Raw genomic sequence first — 18,527 nt, 5'->3', positions numbered from 1 at the left:
GCATACTTCCCTCCAGTCAGAAAAACATCCCTCAGCACTGCTCACTGCCTCCTCTCCCTTAGCCAATTAGCAGGAGTGGGCCATTCGGCCCCTCGAGCCTGCTCCACCATTCAATAAGATCATGGCTGATCATCGATCTCCATATCCCTCGATTCCCCTAGAGTCCAACAATCTATCGATCTCAGCCTTGAATATACTCAAAGACTCAGCATTCACAGCCCTCTGGGGCAGAGAATTACAAAGATTCACAACCCTCTGAGTGAAGAAATTCCTCCTCATCTCAGTCTTAAATGGCCGACCCCTTATCCTGAGACTGTGCCCCCTAGTTCTAGACACTCCAGCCAGGGGAAACAACCTCTCAGCATCTACCCTGTCAATCCCCTTCAGAATCTTGTATGTTTCAATGAGATCACCTCTCATTCTTCTAAACTCCAGAGAGTATCGGCCCATTCTACACAATCTCTCATCATAGGACAGCCCCCTCATCCCAGGAATCAATCTAGTGAACCTTTGTTGCACCGCCTCCAAGGCAAGTATATCCTTCCTTAGATAAGGAGGCCAAAACTGTGCCCAGTACTCCAGGTGTGGTCTGACCAAGGCCCTGTACAATTGGAGCAAGACTTCCTTACTCTTATACTCCAACCCCCTTGCAATAAAGGCCAACATGCCATTTGCCTTCCTTATTGCTTGCTGTACCTGCACGCTAGCTTTCTGTGTTTCTTGCACGAGGACACCCAAATCTCTCTGAACATCAACATTTGAAAGTTTCTCACCATTTAAAAAATATTGTTTTTCTATTTTTCCTACCAAAGTGAATAACCTCACATTTCCCCACATTACACTCCATCTGCCACCTTACTGCCCACTCACTGAGTCTGTCTATATCCCTTTGCAGAGTCTTCGTGTTCTCCTCACAGCTTACTGTCCCACCTAGCTTTGTATCATCAGCAAACTTGGATACATTACACTCGGTCCCTTCATCTAGGTCATTAATATAGATTGTAAATAGCTGAGGCCCCAACACTGATCCTTGCGGCACCCCACTAGTTACAGCCTGCCAACCTGAAAAAGGTCCGTTTATCCCTACTCTCTGTTTTCTGCCCATTAACCAATCCTCGATCCATGCTACTATATTACCCCCAACCCCGTGAGCCCTAATCTTGTGTAATAATATTTTATGTGGCACCTTATCGAATGCCTTTTGGAAATCCAAATATACTACATCCACTGGTTCCCCTTTATATACCCTGCTAGTTACATCCTCCAATAACTCAAATTTGTCAAACCCCATTTCCCTTTCATAAAACCATGTTCACTCAGCCTAACCATGTTATGATTTTCTAAGTGCCCTGATACAACTTCCGTAACAATAGATTGCAGCATTTTCCCAACGACTGATGTCAGGCTAACTGGCCTGTCGTTCCCTGTTTTTTCTCTCCCTCCTGTCTTGAATAGCGGTGTTACATTTGCGACCTTCCAATCCGCTGGGACCGTTCTAGAATCTCGGGAATTTTGGAAGATCAAAACCAATGTATCCACGATCTCTTCAGCCACCTCTTTTAGAACCCTAGGATGTAGGCTGTCGGGTCCAGGGGATTTGTCGGCTTTTAGTCCCATTAGTTTCTCCAGTACTTTACATTAAGTTCCTCACCCTCATTAAACCCTCGGTTCCCCACCATCTTTGGTGTGCTTTTGTGTCTTCTACTGTGAAGACAGATACAAAATATTTGTTTTAACGTTTCTGCCATTTCCTTATTCCCCATAATAATTTCTCCTGTCTCTCCCTCTAAGGGACCAACGTTGTCAGCTGTGGCTCAGTTGGCAGCTCATTATCAAGATGTTGTAAATGTTCTTAATGTTCAATAAAGTATATTTATAAAAAAATAGTTGGTAGCTCACTCGCCTCTGAGTCAGAAGGTTGTGGGTTCAAGTCCCACTCCAGAAACTCGAGCACATAAAGCTAGGCTGACACTCCAGTGCAGTGCTGAGGGAGTGCTGCACTGTCGGAGGGGCCGTCTTTCTGATGAGACGTTAAACCGAGGCCCCGTCTGCCCTCTCAGGTGGATGTAAAAGATCCCATGGCACTATTTCGAAGAGGAGTCGGGAAGTTATCCGGGAGTCCTGGCCAATATTTATCCCACAACCAACATAACAAAAACAGATTATCTGGTCATTATCACATTGCTGTTTGTGGCAGCTTGCTGTGCGCTGCCACATTTCAACAGTGACTCCACTTCAAAAAGTACTTCATTGACTGTAAAGCGCTTTGAGACGTCCGCTGGTCGTGAATGGCGCTATATAAATGCAAGTCTTTCTTCACTTATGCTACTCTCTTCCTCTTTGATGCTTTTGATTTAATTTTTAAACATTTAAGAAATTATTGCAGTGACAAAGGCTGTCTCTGAAACTGCAGGAAATTTGTCTTTAAATAAGCTTTTTTAAATTTATTATTTTTAAAATTTGCCAGGCCCGCAGTCTGCGGTCCTTCTCCAAGATTCCAGCCCCAGCTCCGTGCTGACTGTGGCCCCTCTAACAGATTCCAGCCCCAGCTCCGTGCTGACTGCGGCCCCTTTCCCAGATTCCAGCCCCAGCTCTGTGCTGACTGCGGCCCCTCTCCCAGATTCCAGCCCCAGCTCTGTGCTGACTGTGGCCCCTCTCCCAGATTCCAGCCCCAGCTCTGTGCTGACTGAGCTGCTCTCACCTGGGGACAGCGCGTCACAATCGGCCCCAGCGCACCTGAGCTGGAGAGGAGGCCCCGCCCCCTTGCCGCGCCGCCATTGGTGGGCGGACCCGGGCCCGCCCTCTTCCTATTGGCCAGAGCTCCCGTCAGTCACAGGCCGGGCCGGCCTCCATCCACCTGAATGGGCCTCATCCTCTGATGACGTCACAATCCGGCCAGCCTCAGCGCCGGGGCGGAAGGTCCCGCCCCCTAGCCGCGCCGCCATTGCTTGGAGGACCAGACCGCCCAGATCAGTCCTCCCAGCTCAGCCCTCTTCCTATTGGTCAGCGCTTCCGTCAGTCAGAATCACCTTGTTCCGGCTCACTCCGCCACAGCGCGCGGTTCAATCCGCTCCGTCCGCTGTCCGTGTTGGGCCCGCCCGACTCTCAGGTTTGGTTTTTCTCTACTTTTACTTTATAATCCCGCTCTCCGCTCCCCCCTCACCTCGATTTAAATTGATTCCCCAACATTTTACTTTACCCGGCCGCTGATTCCGCCTCTTCCCCGGGCCCGGCCTTCTGTCTGTTCCTGGCGGCCCCGCGCAGGCGCATTGGCAGCCTCGTGTTGTGGTGAGGGGGCCGAATGAGCATGCGCGGCCCCGCCTCTCCACATTTAAAGGGACACCCTCCCCCTCCACATTTAAAGGGACACCCACCCCCTCCACATTTAAAGGGACACCCACCCCCTCCACATTTAAAGGGACACCCACCCCCTCCACATTTAAAGGGACACCCACCTCCTTCACATTTAAAGGGACTCCCTCCCCCGCTCTTGTGTTCTTCAGATTAAACAAAGAAGAAACATAGAAGATAGGAGCAGGAGTCGGCCATTCAGCCCCTCGAGACTGCTCCACCATTCAATGAGATCATGGCTGATCATCCAAATTCAGTACCCTGTCCCTGCTTTCTCCCCAATATTTAATGAATTGGCCTCTGCTGCCTTCTATGGTAGAGAATTCCACAGGTTCACCACTCTCTGGGTGAAGTAATTCCTCCTCATCTCTAAGTCTAAGGATAAGGGGTAAGCCATTTAGGACAGAGAAGAGGAGGAATTTCTTCACCCAGAGAGTGGTGAACCTGTGGAATTCGCTACCACAGAAGGCAGTTGAGGCCAATTCATTAAATGTATTCAAGAAGGAGTTAGATATATTTCTTAAGGCTAAAGGGATCAAGGGATATGGGGAGAAGACAGGGACAGAGTACTGAATTTGGATGACCAGCCATGATCTCATTGAATGGTAGAGCAGGCTCGAGGGGCCGAATGGCCTACTCCTGCTCCTATCTTCAATATTTCTATGCGACCTATGGTTCTGGAATCCATGACCATCGGGAACATGCTTCCTGCATCTAGTCTGTGTAGTGCTGTTAGAATTTTATACGTTTCAATGAGATCCCCTCTCATTCTTCTGAACTCCAGCGAGTATAAGCCCAGTCGACCCAATCTCTCCTCATACGTCATTCCTGCCATCCCAGGCATCAGTCTGGTGAATCTTCACCGCACTCCCTCCATGACAAGAACATCCTTCCTCAGATAAGGCGACCAAAACTGCACACAATACTCAAGGAGTGGTATCACCAAGGCCCTGTACAACTGCAGCAAGACATCCTTGTTCCTGTACTCAAACCCTCTCGCTACCAAGGCCAACATACCATTTGCCTTCTTAACCGCCTGCTGCACCTTCATGCTTACCTTCAGTGACTGGTGCACAAGGACACCCAGTTTGAATCATAATTCAGTTAAATTTAGGGTAGTTCTGGAAAAGGACACATTTAGACCAGGAGTAAAAGTTCTCAATTGGGGAAAAGCCAATTTCACGAAGACGTAGGAACAGGAGTAGGTCATTTGGCCCCTCGAGCCTGCTCTGCCATTCAATAAGATCATGGCTGATCTGATCTTGGCCTCAACTCTACTTCCCTGCCCGTTCCCCATAACCCTTGACTCCCTTATCGTTCAAAAATCTGTCTATCGCCACCTTAAACACACTCAATGACCCAACCTCCACAGCTCTCTTTGGGAAGAGAATTCCAAAGGTCAGAGGCTGGGTATCCTGGGACAAGTGTCTCACCTCCTGACTCCCCAAAGCCTTTCCACCATTTACAAGGCACAAGTCAGGAGTGTGATGGAATACTCTCCACTTGCCTGGATGAGAGCAGCTCCAACAACACTCAAGAAGCTCGACACTATCCAGGACAAAGTAGCCCACTTGATTGGCACCCCAGCCACCACCTGAAATATTCACTTGCTGCACCACCGGCGCACTGTGGCTGCAGTGTGTACCATCTACAAGATGCACTGCAGCAACTCGCCAAGGCTTCTTCGGCAGCACCTCCCAAACCCGCGACCTCTACCACTTAGAAGGACAAGGGCAGCAGGTGCATGGGAACACCACCACTTGTAAGTTCCCCTTCAAGTCACACACCATCCTGACTTGGAAATATATCGCCGATCCTTCATCGTCACTGGGTCAAAATCCTGGAACTTCCTGCCTAACGGCCCTGTGGAAGTACCTTCACCACAAGGACTGTAGCGGTTCAAGAAGGTGGCTCACTACCACCTGCTCAAGGGCAATTAGGGATGGGCAATAAATGTTGGCCTTGCCAGTGACGCCCATGAATGTAGAGGGTGCTGTATTCTGTATCTGTATCTGTATTCTGTATCTCATCCCTGCTGTACCTGTCCTGGGAGTGTTTAATGGGACAGTGCAGAGAGAGTCTTAATCTGTATCTAACCCATGCTAATCATCCACTTCATTTTTTAAATAGAATAATAAACTTTAACAATTTAATCTCATCTTCTAACCCTTTCTAAATTTGTGCTAGTTGCCCATGCGCCGAATGTATCCGAGCATTGCTCCAATGGACGCCGCGCAGCTCATCCCGGTGTCTGAAATCACAGGAATGAACTTTCATTGATTTTCTCCTCCTCCTCCTATTGCTTGCTCTAAATGTATCGCTGCGCTCCTCAGCTGGGCGAGACAATGGCGGCGGCTGTTACCCAGAATGCTCCGCGATGAAGAATAGGCCCTATCAATGCTGCAGGGGCCTGGTGCGTAGGCGCGGCTTGAGGTGGGGCGGGTCCCGCGTGTGCGCAGTCAGTGCCACCAGTCGGGTGATGGCGGCGGAAGGCGGAGAGAAGATTCCGGAGCGGGGAGGCGGAGGGGCGCAGGGGAGCAATGGAACCGGCGGGGAGGCTTTATAAACACCCGGTGTAGGCCTCAAACCCCTGAATAAGAACCTACGGGTCCTGCGTTTGCCCCGAGCGGGGCGGCGGCTGCTGGGCTTTCTCCCGGTGACAGGCCCGGCTCAACGGCCGCCACCTTGAGAGGCCGAGTGTGCAGCGGGGCGCATGCGCAGCCCCCTTGGGCCAGGGAGCAGGAGGAGAGAATGTTGTCAATTTCTGTCCTGGACTCTCAGTGATGGCTTTTGTAAACTCCTTTCACAGGCTGTGAGATGGGCAGGATTGACAGACGGGGAAACTCAAACCAAACTTCACATCAAGAGCTGAGAGAGTCACTCCATTCATCAGGACCTGAAATTCATCGGCCTTTTGAGTGTGGAAGGAGAAATGTTTGGGAGGTAAGTAGCACGGAGTCCAGTTCTACGGAGTATTGCTTCTACAGAGTACTGAACTCGGGAATTGGGTGAGTGAGCGAATTCGATGAGGTGGGGGTAAGAGGTGCTGTTGATACGTAAAAAAAATATAAACAACAGGGGTTTAATTACATAGATACATAGAAGATAGGAGCAGGAGTAGGCCATTCGGCCCTTCGAGCCTGCTCCGCCATTCAATGAGATCATGGCGGATCATCCAAATTCAGTACCCGGTCCCTGCCTTCTCCCCATATCCCTTGATCCCTTTAGCCTTAAGAAATATATCCAACTCTTTCTTGAATATACTTAATGAACTGGCCTCCACCGCCCTCTCTGGCAGAGAATTCCACAGGTTCACCACTCTCTGGGTGAAGAAATTCCTCCTCATTTCAGTCCTAAATGGCTTACCCCTTATCCTTAGACTATGACCCCTGGTTCTGGACTCCCCGGCCATAAGAAACATCCTTCCTGCATCTAGTCTGTCCAGGCCTGACAGAATTTTATAGGTTTCGATGAGATCCCCTCTCAATCTTCTAAACTCCAGTGAGTATAAGCCCAATCGACCCAATCTCTCCTCATACGTCATTCCTGACATCCCAGGTATCAGCCTGGTGAATCTTCGCTGCACTCCTTCCATGGCAAGAACGTCCTTCCTCAGGTAAGGCGACCAAAACTGCACACAATACTCAAGGTGTGGTCTCACCAAGGCCCTGTACAACTGTAGCAAGACATCCTTGTTCTTGTACTCGAACCCTCTTGCTACGAAGGCCAACATACCATTTGCCTTCTTAACCGCCTGCTGCACCTGCATGCTTACCTTCAGCGACTGGTGTACAAGAACACCCAGGTCTCTTTGCACTTCCCCTTCTCCCAAACTATTACCATTCAAATAATAATCTGCCTTCCTGTTTTTGCCACCAAAGTGGATAACCTCACATTTATCCACATTATAGTGCATTTGCCATGTTTCTGCCCAATCACCCAACCTGTCCAAATCGTGCTGGGGTTTCCCGACATCCTCCTCACAGCATACCCTCCCCCCCAGCTTTGTGTCGTCTGCAAATTTGGAGATATTATTACATCCAATTCCCTCGTCCAGATCATTAATATATATTGTGAACAGCTGGGGTCCTAGGACCGATCCTTGCGGTACCCCACTAGTCACTGCCTGCCACTCGGAAAACAACCCGTTTATTCCAACTCTTTGCTTTCTGTCCGCCAACCAGTTCTCTATCCAAGTCAATACCTTGCCCCCAATCCCATGTGCCTTAATTTTGCACGCTAATCTCTTATGCGGGACCTTATCGAAAGCCTTCTGAAAGTCAAAATACACCACATCCACTGGTTCTCCCTTATCTATTTTACCAGTTACATCCTCAAAAAATTCCAGTAGATTAGTCAAGCATGATTTACCTTTTGTAAATCCATGTTGACTTTGTCCGATCCAGTCACTGCTTTCCAAGTGCTCTGCTATTACATCTTTTATAATGGACTCTCGCATTTTCCCCACTACCGATGTCAAGCTTACCGGTCTATAATTCCCCGCCTTTTCTCTACCACCTTTTTTGAATAGTGGAGTAACATTAGCTACCCGCCAATCCATGGGTACCGTTCCAGAGTCTATCGAGTTCTGGAAGATGACCAGCAATGCATCTACTATTTCTAGGGCCACTTCCTTAAGTACCCTGGGATGTAGATTAGGACTGTGGGCTAAGTTACAGTAAAGATCTAAAGCATATAACTAAATGTAATAAATCAAACAAGGTTATTACCTAGATTAAAGGCTATTAATAGACAATTGGGTATTACAAAACTTGAAAACCTAATTAGTTAAATAAAATACAATAGAGATGGCAGGGCTGGTGATGTCTTGCTGCTGTAGCATGTGGGAGTTGGTGGACCCCAGTGTGATCCACAGCAACCACATAGAGTCATAGAGGCACAGAAGGAGGCCATTCGGCCCATCGAGTCCGTGCCGGCTCTCTGTAGAGCAATCCAGTCAGTCCCATTCCCCCGCTCTATCCCCGTAGCCCTGCAAGTTTATTTCCCTCAAGTGCCTATCCAGTCTCCCCTTGAAAACATTGAGTGTCTCCGCTTCCACCACTTCCATCGGCCGCGAGTCCCAGGTCCTCACCAGTGGCTGTGTAAAAAAGTTTTTCCTCACATCTCCCCTGTATCTCTTGCCCAAAACCTTAAATCTGTGTCCCCTGGTCCTTGTACCATCAACTAGTGGGAACAGCCTTTCCCCGTCTAGCCTATCCAAACCCATCATAATCTTGTACACCTCGATCAAATCACCCCTCAACCTCCTTTGCTCTAATAAAAACAAATCCAGCTTCTCCAACCTGTCCTTGTAGCTAAGATCCCCCATCCCCGGAACCATTCTGGTAAATCTCCTCTGCACCCTCTCAAGGGCCTACACATCCTTCCTAAAGTGTGGTGACCAGAAGTGTCTGCAGCTCGAGGAACTTCGGCTCAGAGTTGATGAGCTGGAGTCCGAGCTTCGGACACTGCGATACATCAGGGAGGGAGAAAGTTACCTGGACTCTTTGATCCAGGAGGCAGTCACACCCCTTAGGTTAAATACTTCAGATTTGGTCCGTGGTCAGGGACAGGACGGTGTGACTACGAGTGAGGCAGGTATGGGGATCCAGAAGGTAACATTGGAGGAACCTCAGCCCTTGCACTTGTCCAACAGGTATGAGGTTCTTACAGCCTGTGTGGACGAGAGCAGGGACTGCAGGGAGGATGAGCAAACTGACCAAAGCAGCATGGTACAGGGGGCCATTCAAGTTGGGGGAGTAAAAAGGACTGTAGTAGTGGTAGGGGACAATATAGTTAGGGGGATAGATACTGTTCTCTGTAGCTGAGAGCGTGAGTCCCGAAGGCTATGTTGCCTGCCCGGTGCCCGGGTTAAGGATATCTCCCCTGGGCTGGAGAGGAACTTGGAGTGGGAGGGGAAGGATCCAGTTGTCGTGGTCCACACAGGTACCAATGACATCGGTAGGACTAAGAAAGAGGTTCTACTGAGGGAGTACGAGCAGCTAGGGGCTAAATTAAAAAGCAGAACCACAATGTAATCTCTGGATTACTACGTGAGCCACGAGCAAATTGGCATAGGGTCAATAAGATCAGGGAGTTGAATGCATGGCTCAAGGATTGGTGTGGGAGAAATGGGTTTCGATTCATGGGGCACTTGCACCAGTACTGGGGAAAGAGGGAGCTGTTCTGTTGGGACGGGCTTCACTTGAAGCGTGCGGGGACCAGTGTCCTGGCGAATCGAATAACTAGGGCTGTAGGTAGGGCTTTAAACTAAATAGTGGGGGGGAGGTCCAGGTGAGGGGAAACCTAGAAAGTTAAAGAGAAAGGACAAGGCAATAGTGCAGGGTAGCGATAGGGGTAATGATAACCAGAGTGTGACAGGAAGGGACAGAGCGTACAACCATAAGAGTGTACCAGCAAATAAGGCCAGAGTAGGGAAAAATGGTAAAAAGACTAAATTAATGGCTCTTTATCTGAATGCACGCAGCATTCGTAACAAGATAGATGAGTTGACGGCACAAATAGAAATAAATGGTTATGATCTGATCGTCATTACAAAGACGTGGCTACAAGGTGACCAAGGCTGGGAACTGAATATTCAGGAGCATTTGATATTTTGGAAGGATAGGCAAAAAGGAAAAGGAGGTGAGGTAGCTCTGTTGATAAAGGATGAGATCAGTATAGTAGTGAGAAATGATCTTGGCTCGGAAGATCAAGATGTAGAATCAGTTTGGGTGGAGATAAGAAATAATAAGGGAAAGAAGTCGCTGGTGGGAGTGGTCCACAGGCCCCCGAACAGTAGCTACACTGTAGGACAGAGTATAAATCAAGAAATAATGGGGGCTTGTAAGAAGTTACTGCAATAATCTTGGGCGATTCTAATCTTCATATCAATTGGACAAATCAAATTGGCAAAGGTAGCCTTGAGGACGAGTTCATAGAATGTATTCAGGACAGATTCTTAGAACAATATGTTGTGGAACCTATTAGGGAACAGGCTATTTTAGATCTGGTAATGTGTAATGAGACAGGATTAATTAATGATCTCATAGTAAAGGATCCTCTAGGGAACCTGCTCATAACATGATAGAATTTCACATTCAGTTTGAGGGTGAGAAACTTGGGTCTGAAACTAGTGTCTTAAACTTAAATAAAGGCAATTACAAGGGTATGAAGACAGAGTTGACTAAAGTGAACTGGGAAAATAGATTAATAGGTAAGATGGTAGATAAGCAGTGGCAGACTTTTAAGGAGATATTTCATAATTCTCAGCAAAGATATATTCCAGTGAGAAAGACTCTGAGAAGGATGAACTAAGGAAGTTAAGGATGGTATCAAATTGAAAGAAAAGGTGTACAATGTTGCGAAGATTAGTGGTAGGCCAGAAGATTGGGGGATTTTTAGAGACTTGCAAAGGATGACTAAAAAAATAATGGACGGAGAATAATAGAGGGAGAACATTGATTGAGAGTAAACTAGCAAGAAATATAAAAAGAGACAGTAAGAGCTTCTACAAGTATATAAAAAGGAAGAGAGTAGCTAAAGTAAACGTTGGTCCCTTAGAGGATGAGACTGGGGAATCAATAATGGGAAACAAGGAATTTGAACAAATATTTTGTATCTGTCTTCATGGGAGAAGACACTAAAAGCATCCCAATAATAGTGGAAAATCAAGGGGCAAAAGGGAGGGAGGAACTTAAAACAATCACTCTCACTAGAGAAAAAGTACTAGGCAAATTAATAGGGCTACAGGCTGACAAGTCCCCTGGACCTGATGACCTGCATCCTAGGTTGATTCCTGGGATGAAGGCGTTGCCTTAGGAGGAAAGGTTGAGCAGGTTGGGCCTATACTCATTGGAGTTTAGAAGAATGAGAGATGATCTTATTGAAACATGTAAGATTCTGAGGGGGCTTAACAGGGTGGATGCTGAGAGCTCAGCACGTGAGTGCAAAAGACAAGGCTGAAGCGTTTCCCACCATCTTCAGCCAGAAGTGCCGAGTGGATGATCCATATCGGCCTCCTCCTGCAGTCCCCACCATCACAGAAGCCAGTCTTCAGCCAATTCGATTCACTCCACATGATATCAAGAAACGGCTGAGTGCACTGGATACAGCTGTTGTGGAGTATTTTAAACCAACACTCGACACAAGGTTTTAGATTGGTCTTTATTGCACCGGTGGGGAAACAGTCTGCTCTGTCTTAGCCAGACCTTTCCAAATTGGTACAGCAAACACGACATTTTTATACATTACAACACACATGGCAAAATTCATTCCTGCCACCTGATTGGACCTTGGCCCGCATGCATCCTCACTGATTGGTTGCCTATGCCACGTTACATTAAAGTACCGCCTTTATTATTGGCCGTTATCCCCCAAGCTGTCATTGCACCTATGACCTTTGTTTATGCCGGATGGGGTCTCATCAACATTGTACTTCTGACTCATTGTCCTCCTTTCCTGCCTCTCTAGGCCTCTTTCATTGTTTTACTTCCCTGCCAGAACAGAACTTACATCCTCTTAGGACTCTTATGGTTCCATGTCCGGCTATGTTATCTCCACTGCCAATTCAGCAACTTAGAAAAAGCTTACTACAGCAAAGTATGGTCTTTCTTACACCATTCAGTGAAACTGCCAGCGATGTCAGTTTAACTCTTTCCGCACTGCACAGACACACACATAGTCAGACAGACACACACACACAGATACTCACAAAAATACAGTCAGACACACATTTTTCTGCATGAACTTTTATTATTAATTTCAAAGACTTTAAGAAAAAGGTGGGAGTGATGGGTGGAGGGTTCTTAAAGGGACAGGGACTCTCCTTTTCAATGTGATTTTCATTAAAGGGACCGAGTCCCTCCTTGCCTGTGGAGGACCAATTTTAAAAGAACAGCATCTCGAAATCAGGTGCTGTCTGCGTGTGAACCACCTCCTCCCAATTTCCTGCCGAGCGATCCTTGCGGGCACCACTCCACTCTAGGAGTGGCTCCTAGAATCATACAGCGCAGAAGGAGACCATTCAGCCCATCGTGCCTGTGCCGGCTCTTTGAAAGAGCTCTCCATTTAGTCCCACTCCCCTGCTCTGTCCCCATAGCCCTGCAAATTATTCCCCTTCAAGTATTTATCCAATTTCCCATTGAAAGTTATTATTAAACATAGAAACATAGAAGATAGGAGCAGGAGTGGGCCATTCGGCCCCTCGAGCCTGCTCCGCCATTCAATGCGATCATGGCTGATCATCCAAACTCAGTACCCTGTCCCTGCCTTCTCCCCATATCCCTTGATCCCTTTAGCCTTAACAAATATATCTAACTCCTTCTTGAATATATTTAATGAATTGGCCTCTACTGTCTTCTGTGGTAGAGAATTCCACAGGTTCACCACTCTCTGGGTGAAGAAATTCCTCCTCATTTCTGTCCTAAATGGCCTACCCCTTATCCTTAGACTGTGACCCCTGGTTCTGGGCTCCCCGACCATCGGGAACATCCTTCCTGCACCTAGTCTGTCCAGTCCTGTCAGAATTTTATAAGTTTCAATGAGATCCCCTCTCATTCTTCCAAACTCCAGCGAGTACAAGCCAAATTGACCCAATCTCTCCTCATTCGTCATTCCTGCCATCCCAGGTATCAGCCTGGTGAATCTTTGCTGAACTCCTTCCATGGCAAGAACATCATTCCTCAGTTTAGGCAACCAAAACTGCACACAATACACAAGATGTGGTCTCAACAAGGCCCTGTATAACTGCAGCAAGACATCCTTGTTCCTGTACTCAAACCCTCTCGCTACAATAGGGTTCCCCTTTCACCCCACCAGCCTCCTCAGTCAACGGATCATCCTCCGCCATTTCTGCCACCTCCAACGTGATCCCACCACCAAACACATCTTCCCTTCACCTCCCCTTTCAGCATTCTGAAGGGACCGCTTCCTCCGCGACACTCTGGTCCACTCCTCAATCACTCGCAACAGCCCTTCCCCTTCACCCGGCACCTTCCCGTGCAAGTGCAAAAGATGCAACACATGCTCTTTTACCTCCTCCCTTCCCACTGTCCAGGGCCCCAAACACCCCTTCCAGGTGAAACAGCGATTTACTTGTACTTCTTGCAATTTAATATACTGTATTCACTGCTCACGGTGCGGTCTCCTCTACATTGGGGAGACCAAATGCAGATTGGGCGACCGCTTTGCGGAACACCTCCGTTCAGTCCATAAGGGTGACCCCGAGCTTCCGGTCGCCTGTCACTTTAATTCACCGCTTCACTCCCACTCTGATCTCTCTGTCCTTGGCCTAATACATTGTTCTAATGAAGCTCAATGTAAGCTCGAGGAACAGCACCTCATCTCGCGATTGGGCACTTTGCAGCCTGCTGGACTCAACATCAAGTTCAACAATTTCAGATAATAATCCCTGCCCCCATTTTTCATGCAGTATGATTTTTGCCATTCCCATTTGCAACATTTTCACAGGATGTTCTTTCAATTCCTTCCTCCCCTCCTAAACCCCACCCCCCTGTCTCTGCGCCTGCTTAAAATCTGTTACATCTCCAGCTTTTTCCAGTTCTGATGAAGGGTCCCAGACCTGAAACGTTAACTCTGTTTCTCTCTCCACGGATGCTGCCTGGCCTGCTGAGTATTTCCACAATTCTGTTATTTCTGCTCCATTCCACTTGTCTCAGCAGCGGGAGAAGCAGGCGGCGGAAGTCCTGCCCCTCGGACACCCCGATTGGTTGGAGGACCCGCCGCCACCTCAGTCCTCCAAGCTCCGCCCGCTCTCTCACTATTGGTCGGAGCTCCCGTCAGTCACCGCCGTGGAGTTGATGACGTGCCCCAGTCCGGCTCCCTGCAGAAGACAAGGGGCTGCGGCCGCTCAATCCGCTCCGCTCGGTGCCGGGAGGGCGCTGGGACGGTGCAGTTTGTATTTTCTGTTTATTTATCTCCCCGACCGCGCTTCTCTCTGCTATATATAAAAAACCCTGATAAAACTCACTTTCCGACGGTGATCCGGAGTTTGGTGGTTGCTCGGGCCGACCCAGAATGCGGGGTCTGTGCGCAGGCGCGGTGCCGGCTGATCCTCGGGAGCCGTGGTCCTGCCGAGCATGCGCGGTCTGGTGGCCGGCGGCGCATGCGGAGTAGGGGGAGTGGGCGGGGTCACAGTATGGTCAGTTTTGGATGAGCTCAAGGTGACGTGGGCTGGAATGTGGGAGGCCAGCCAGGAGTGTGTTGGAATAGTCAAGTCTAGAGGTGACAAAGGGCCGGGGGAGGGTTTCAGCAGCGGATGAGCTGAGGCAGGGGGCCAAGATGGGCCATGTTACCCATGGGGAAGGAGGCGCTCTTAGTGATGCTGCGGCTATGGGGTCGGAAGCTCATTTCAGGGTCAAATATGACACCAAGGTTGTGAACGGTCTGGTTCGGCCTCAGACAGATGATAAGGAGAGGGATGGAGCCAGTCGGTCTTCCCGACATTTAATTGGAGAAAATTTCCGCTCATCCAGAACTGGATATCGGACAAGCAGTCTGACAATTTAGACGCTGTGGAGGGGTCGAGAGAAGTGGTGGGGAGGAAGTAGCGTACATGTGGAAACTGACGCTGTGTTTTCGATGATGTCGCCAAGGGGCAGCATTTAGATGAGAAATAGGAGGGGCCCAAGGATAGATCCTTGGGGGACACCAGAGGTAACAATGCGGGAGCGGGAAGAGAAGCCGTTGCAGGTGATTCTGTGGCTATGATTAGATAGATAAGAATGGAACCAGGCGAGTGCAGTCCCGCCCAGCTGGACAACGGTAGAGAGGCGTTGGAGAAGGATGGAGTGGTCAACCGTGTCAAAGGCTGCAGACAAGTCAGGAAGGATGAGGAGGGATAGTTTACCTTTGTCACAGTCACAAAGGATGTCATTTGATGAGACTTTAATGAGACTTGATTTGACTTCAGGACCAAGTCAGTGAGGTGGATTGGGCTGTTTCTGGCCCGCTGGTTATTGTGGGCACGGCTGGACATCAGTAGGACCGGCTCTACCCTGTTTGTTCTTTGAGGCAAAAGAAGCCAAAAAATTACCTGCTCCCTCCTTACCCTTTCTACACTCCTTTTACAGGGTTTTAGAAGTGGAGCATTTACAGACAGGAAGCTCAGACCAAACATCACGTCAAGATCTGACAGAGTTACGCGATTCTTCAGGACCTGATTCAGCCGCTCCTCCAATCTGCTAGCACACCCGTGAGTTCACACTGGGGAGAGAACTTTTAAATGTTCTGAAAGAGCTTCAAAATCTACAAATACCTGAAGCAACACCAGTGGCCACACACTGGGGGAAACCCGGGCCCCGTGTGTGGGAAGGGATTCACTCAGTCATCCGCTCCAATGATACACCAGCAAGATCACATGAGGGAGGGACCTTTAACCCGCTCCGTGTGTGGGCAGGGATTCACTCAGCCATCCGCTCCAATGGTACACCAGCAAGTTCACACGAGGGAGGGACCTTTAACCCGCTCCGTGTGTGGGCAGGGATTAATTGCACCCTCCGTGCTGCTGAGACACCAGCTTGTCTACACCGATGAGAGACCATTGACCTGCTCCGTGTTTTTGAAGCGATTCTCTCATTCTTCCACCCTCCTAAGACACCAGCTTGTTGATGGTGATGAGAGACCGATTAAATGTTCTGACTGTGGGAAGAGATTTAAAAGGTCCCAGGATCTGAAGAGGCACCAGCTGGAGAGAGCAGGAGAGATTCTGTTCACCTGTTCCGTGTGTGGGAAGAGATTCACTCGGTCCTCGAATCTGCTGGCACACCAGCGAGTTCACATTGGGGAGAGGCCGGTGAAACATTCCGACTGTGGGAAAAGCTTTCAAATGTCCGAGGAGCTGACGAGACACCAGCTGGAGAGAGCAGGAAAGAGGCCATTCACCTGCTCCGTGTGTGGGAAGAGATTCAATTGGCCTTCGCGTCTTCTGACACACCAGCGAGTTCACACCGGGGAGAGGCCATTCACCTGCTCTGTGTGTGGGAAGGCATTCACTCATTCATCCCACCTACTGAGACACCAGCGAGTTCACACTGGGGAGAGACCATTCACCTGCTCCGTGTGTGGGGAGGGATTCACTCAGTCATCCCACCTACTGAGACACCAGCGAGTTCACACTGGGGAGAGACCATTCACCTGCTCCGTGTGTGGGGAGGGATTCACTCAGTCATCCCACCTACTGACACACCAGCAATATCACACTGATGAGAGACCATTTAAATGCTCTGACTGTGGGAAGAGCTTTAAAACCTCTGGGGATCTGAAGAGACACCAGCGAGTTCACACCGATGAGAGACCATTTACATGTTCTGACTGTGGGAAGAGCTTTAAAACCTCTGGGGATCTGAAGAGACACCAACTTGTTCACACCGATGAGAGACCATTTAAATGCTCTGACTGTGGGAAGAGCTTTAAAAGCGCTGAGATTCTGAGCGGACACCAGCGATATCACACTGATGAGAGACCATTTAAATGCTCTGACTGTGGGAAGAGCTTTAAAACCTCTGGGGATCTGAATGGACACCAGCGAGTTCACACTGATGAGAGACCATTTAAATGCTCTGACTGTGGGAAGAGCTTTAAAACCTCTGGGGAGATGAGCAGACACCAGCGATATCACACTGATGAGAGACCATTTAAATGCTCTGACTGTGGGAAGAGCTTTAAAAGCGCTGGGATTCTGAGCAGACACCAGCGATATCACACCGATGAGAGACCGTTTAAATGCTCTGACTGTGGGAAGAGCTTTAAAACCTCTGGGGATCTGAATGGACACCAACTTGTTCACACCGATGAGAGACCATTTAAATGCTCTGACTGTGGGAAGAGCTTTAAAACCTCTGGGGATCTGAAGAGACACCAGCGAGTTCACAATGGGGAGAGACCGTTCACCTGCTCCGTGTGTGGGAAGGGATTCACTCAGTCATCCCACCTACTGACACATCAGCAAGTTCACACTGTTCTGTAGCTGGGGCGACATGAATGTGGAATGGATGAATGTTTTATAAATTCTTGGACTGCTGTTTAATCTTTAAGACTGAGTGCTGATGATTCCCTTCGATTGACTGTTCATGGTGTTACATAGAATGTACAGCACAGAAACAGGCCATTCGGCCCAACTGGTCCATGCCAGTATTTATGCTCCACACCCACCCTACTTCAATTAACCCGATCAACATATCCTCCCATTCCTTTCTCCCTCGTGTGGCTTCCACATAAATCCATCAATGCTGTTCACCTCAACTGCTCCCTGTGGTAGCGTGTTCCTCATTCTACCACTCTCTGGGTAAAAAAGTTTCACCTGAATTCCCTACTGGATTTATTAGTGACTATTTTAAGTTTGTGGCCTCATAAATATGATGAGATTCTGTTAAACTGACCAGTTTGTTGTTGTACTTTGTCTTTTTCTGATGAATTAAACATTACTGAGCCCTTGTACGCGTGTTATGGGATGAAGTTTTTTTAAATTCGTTCATGGGATGTGGGCGTCGCTGGCAAGGCCAGCATTTATTGCCCATCCCTAATTGCCCTTGAGAAGGTGGTGGTGAGCCGCCTTGAACCGCTGCAGTCCGTGTGGTGAAGGTACTCCCACAGTGCTGTTAGGGAGGGAGTTCCAGGACTTTGACCCAGCGCCGATGAAGGAATGGCAATATACTTCCAAGTCAGAATGGTGTTTGACTTGGAGTTGGTGGTCATAGAGTCATAGTGTTATACAGCACAGAGAGAGGCCCTTCGGCCCATCGTGTCTGCAGCAGCCATCAAGCCCTGTCTAATCCCATTTTCCAGCATTTGGTCTGTAGCCCTGTATGCTATGGCAGTTCAAGTGCTCATCCAAATGCTTCTTGAATGTTGTGAGGGTTCCTGCCTCTACCACCCTTTCAGGCAGTGAGTTCCAGATTCCAACCACCCTCTGGGTGAAAAAGTTTTTCCTCAAATCCCCTCTAAACCTCCTGCCCCTTACCTTGAAACTATGTCCCCTGGTTATTGACCCCTCTACTAAGGGGAAAAGTTCCTTTCTATCTACCCTATCTATGCCCCTCATAATTTTGTACACCTCAATCAGGTCCCCCCTCAGCCTTCTCTGCTCTAAGGAAAACAACCCCAGCCTGTCCAGTCTCTCTTCATAGCTGAAGCGCTGCAGCCCAGGTAACATCCTG

At 48.7% G+C, this 18,527-nt stretch overlaps 2 protein-coding genes across 2 annotated transcripts in view; one reads left to right on the top strand and one right to left on the bottom strand.

Annotated features, from left to right (window-relative positions):
- The window catches only part of LOC147091935 (uncharacterized), a 162,128-nt gene extending 147,676 nt beyond the window's left edge, over positions 1 to 14,452 (bottom strand). Inside the window, exon 1 of the mRNA XM_085976645.1 lies at positions 14,342 to 14,452. Coding sequence (XP_085832771.1) covers positions 14,342 to 14,452 — 111 coding nt within the window. The remainder of the gene's footprint in view (positions 1 to 14,341) is intronic.
- The window catches only part of LOC147091934 (uncharacterized), a 90,165-nt gene continuing 74,676 nt past the window's right edge, over positions 3,039 to 18,527 (top strand). The window contains exons 1-3 of the mRNA XM_085976644.1: positions 3,039 to 3,109; positions 6,161 to 6,294; positions 15,444 to 17,335. Of these exons, the coding sequence (XP_085832770.1) occupies positions 15,710 to 17,335 (1,626 nt within the window). The 5' untranslated portion in view covers positions 3,039 to 3,109; positions 6,161 to 6,294; positions 15,444 to 15,709. The remainder of the gene's footprint in view (positions 3,110 to 6,160; positions 6,295 to 15,443; positions 17,336 to 18,527) is intronic.

The sequence above is a fragment of the Somniosus microcephalus genome, unplaced genomic scaffold (genome assembly GCF_052327205.1).
Source record: "Somniosus microcephalus isolate GS21.2 unplaced genomic scaffold, FLI_Smic_1.0 unresolved_chr3, whole genome shotgun sequence".
Taxonomy (NCBI): domain Eukaryota; kingdom Metazoa; phylum Chordata; class Chondrichthyes; order Squaliformes; family Somniosidae; genus Somniosus; species Somniosus microcephalus.
This window is presented reverse-complemented; position numbering and strand designations above follow the sequence as displayed.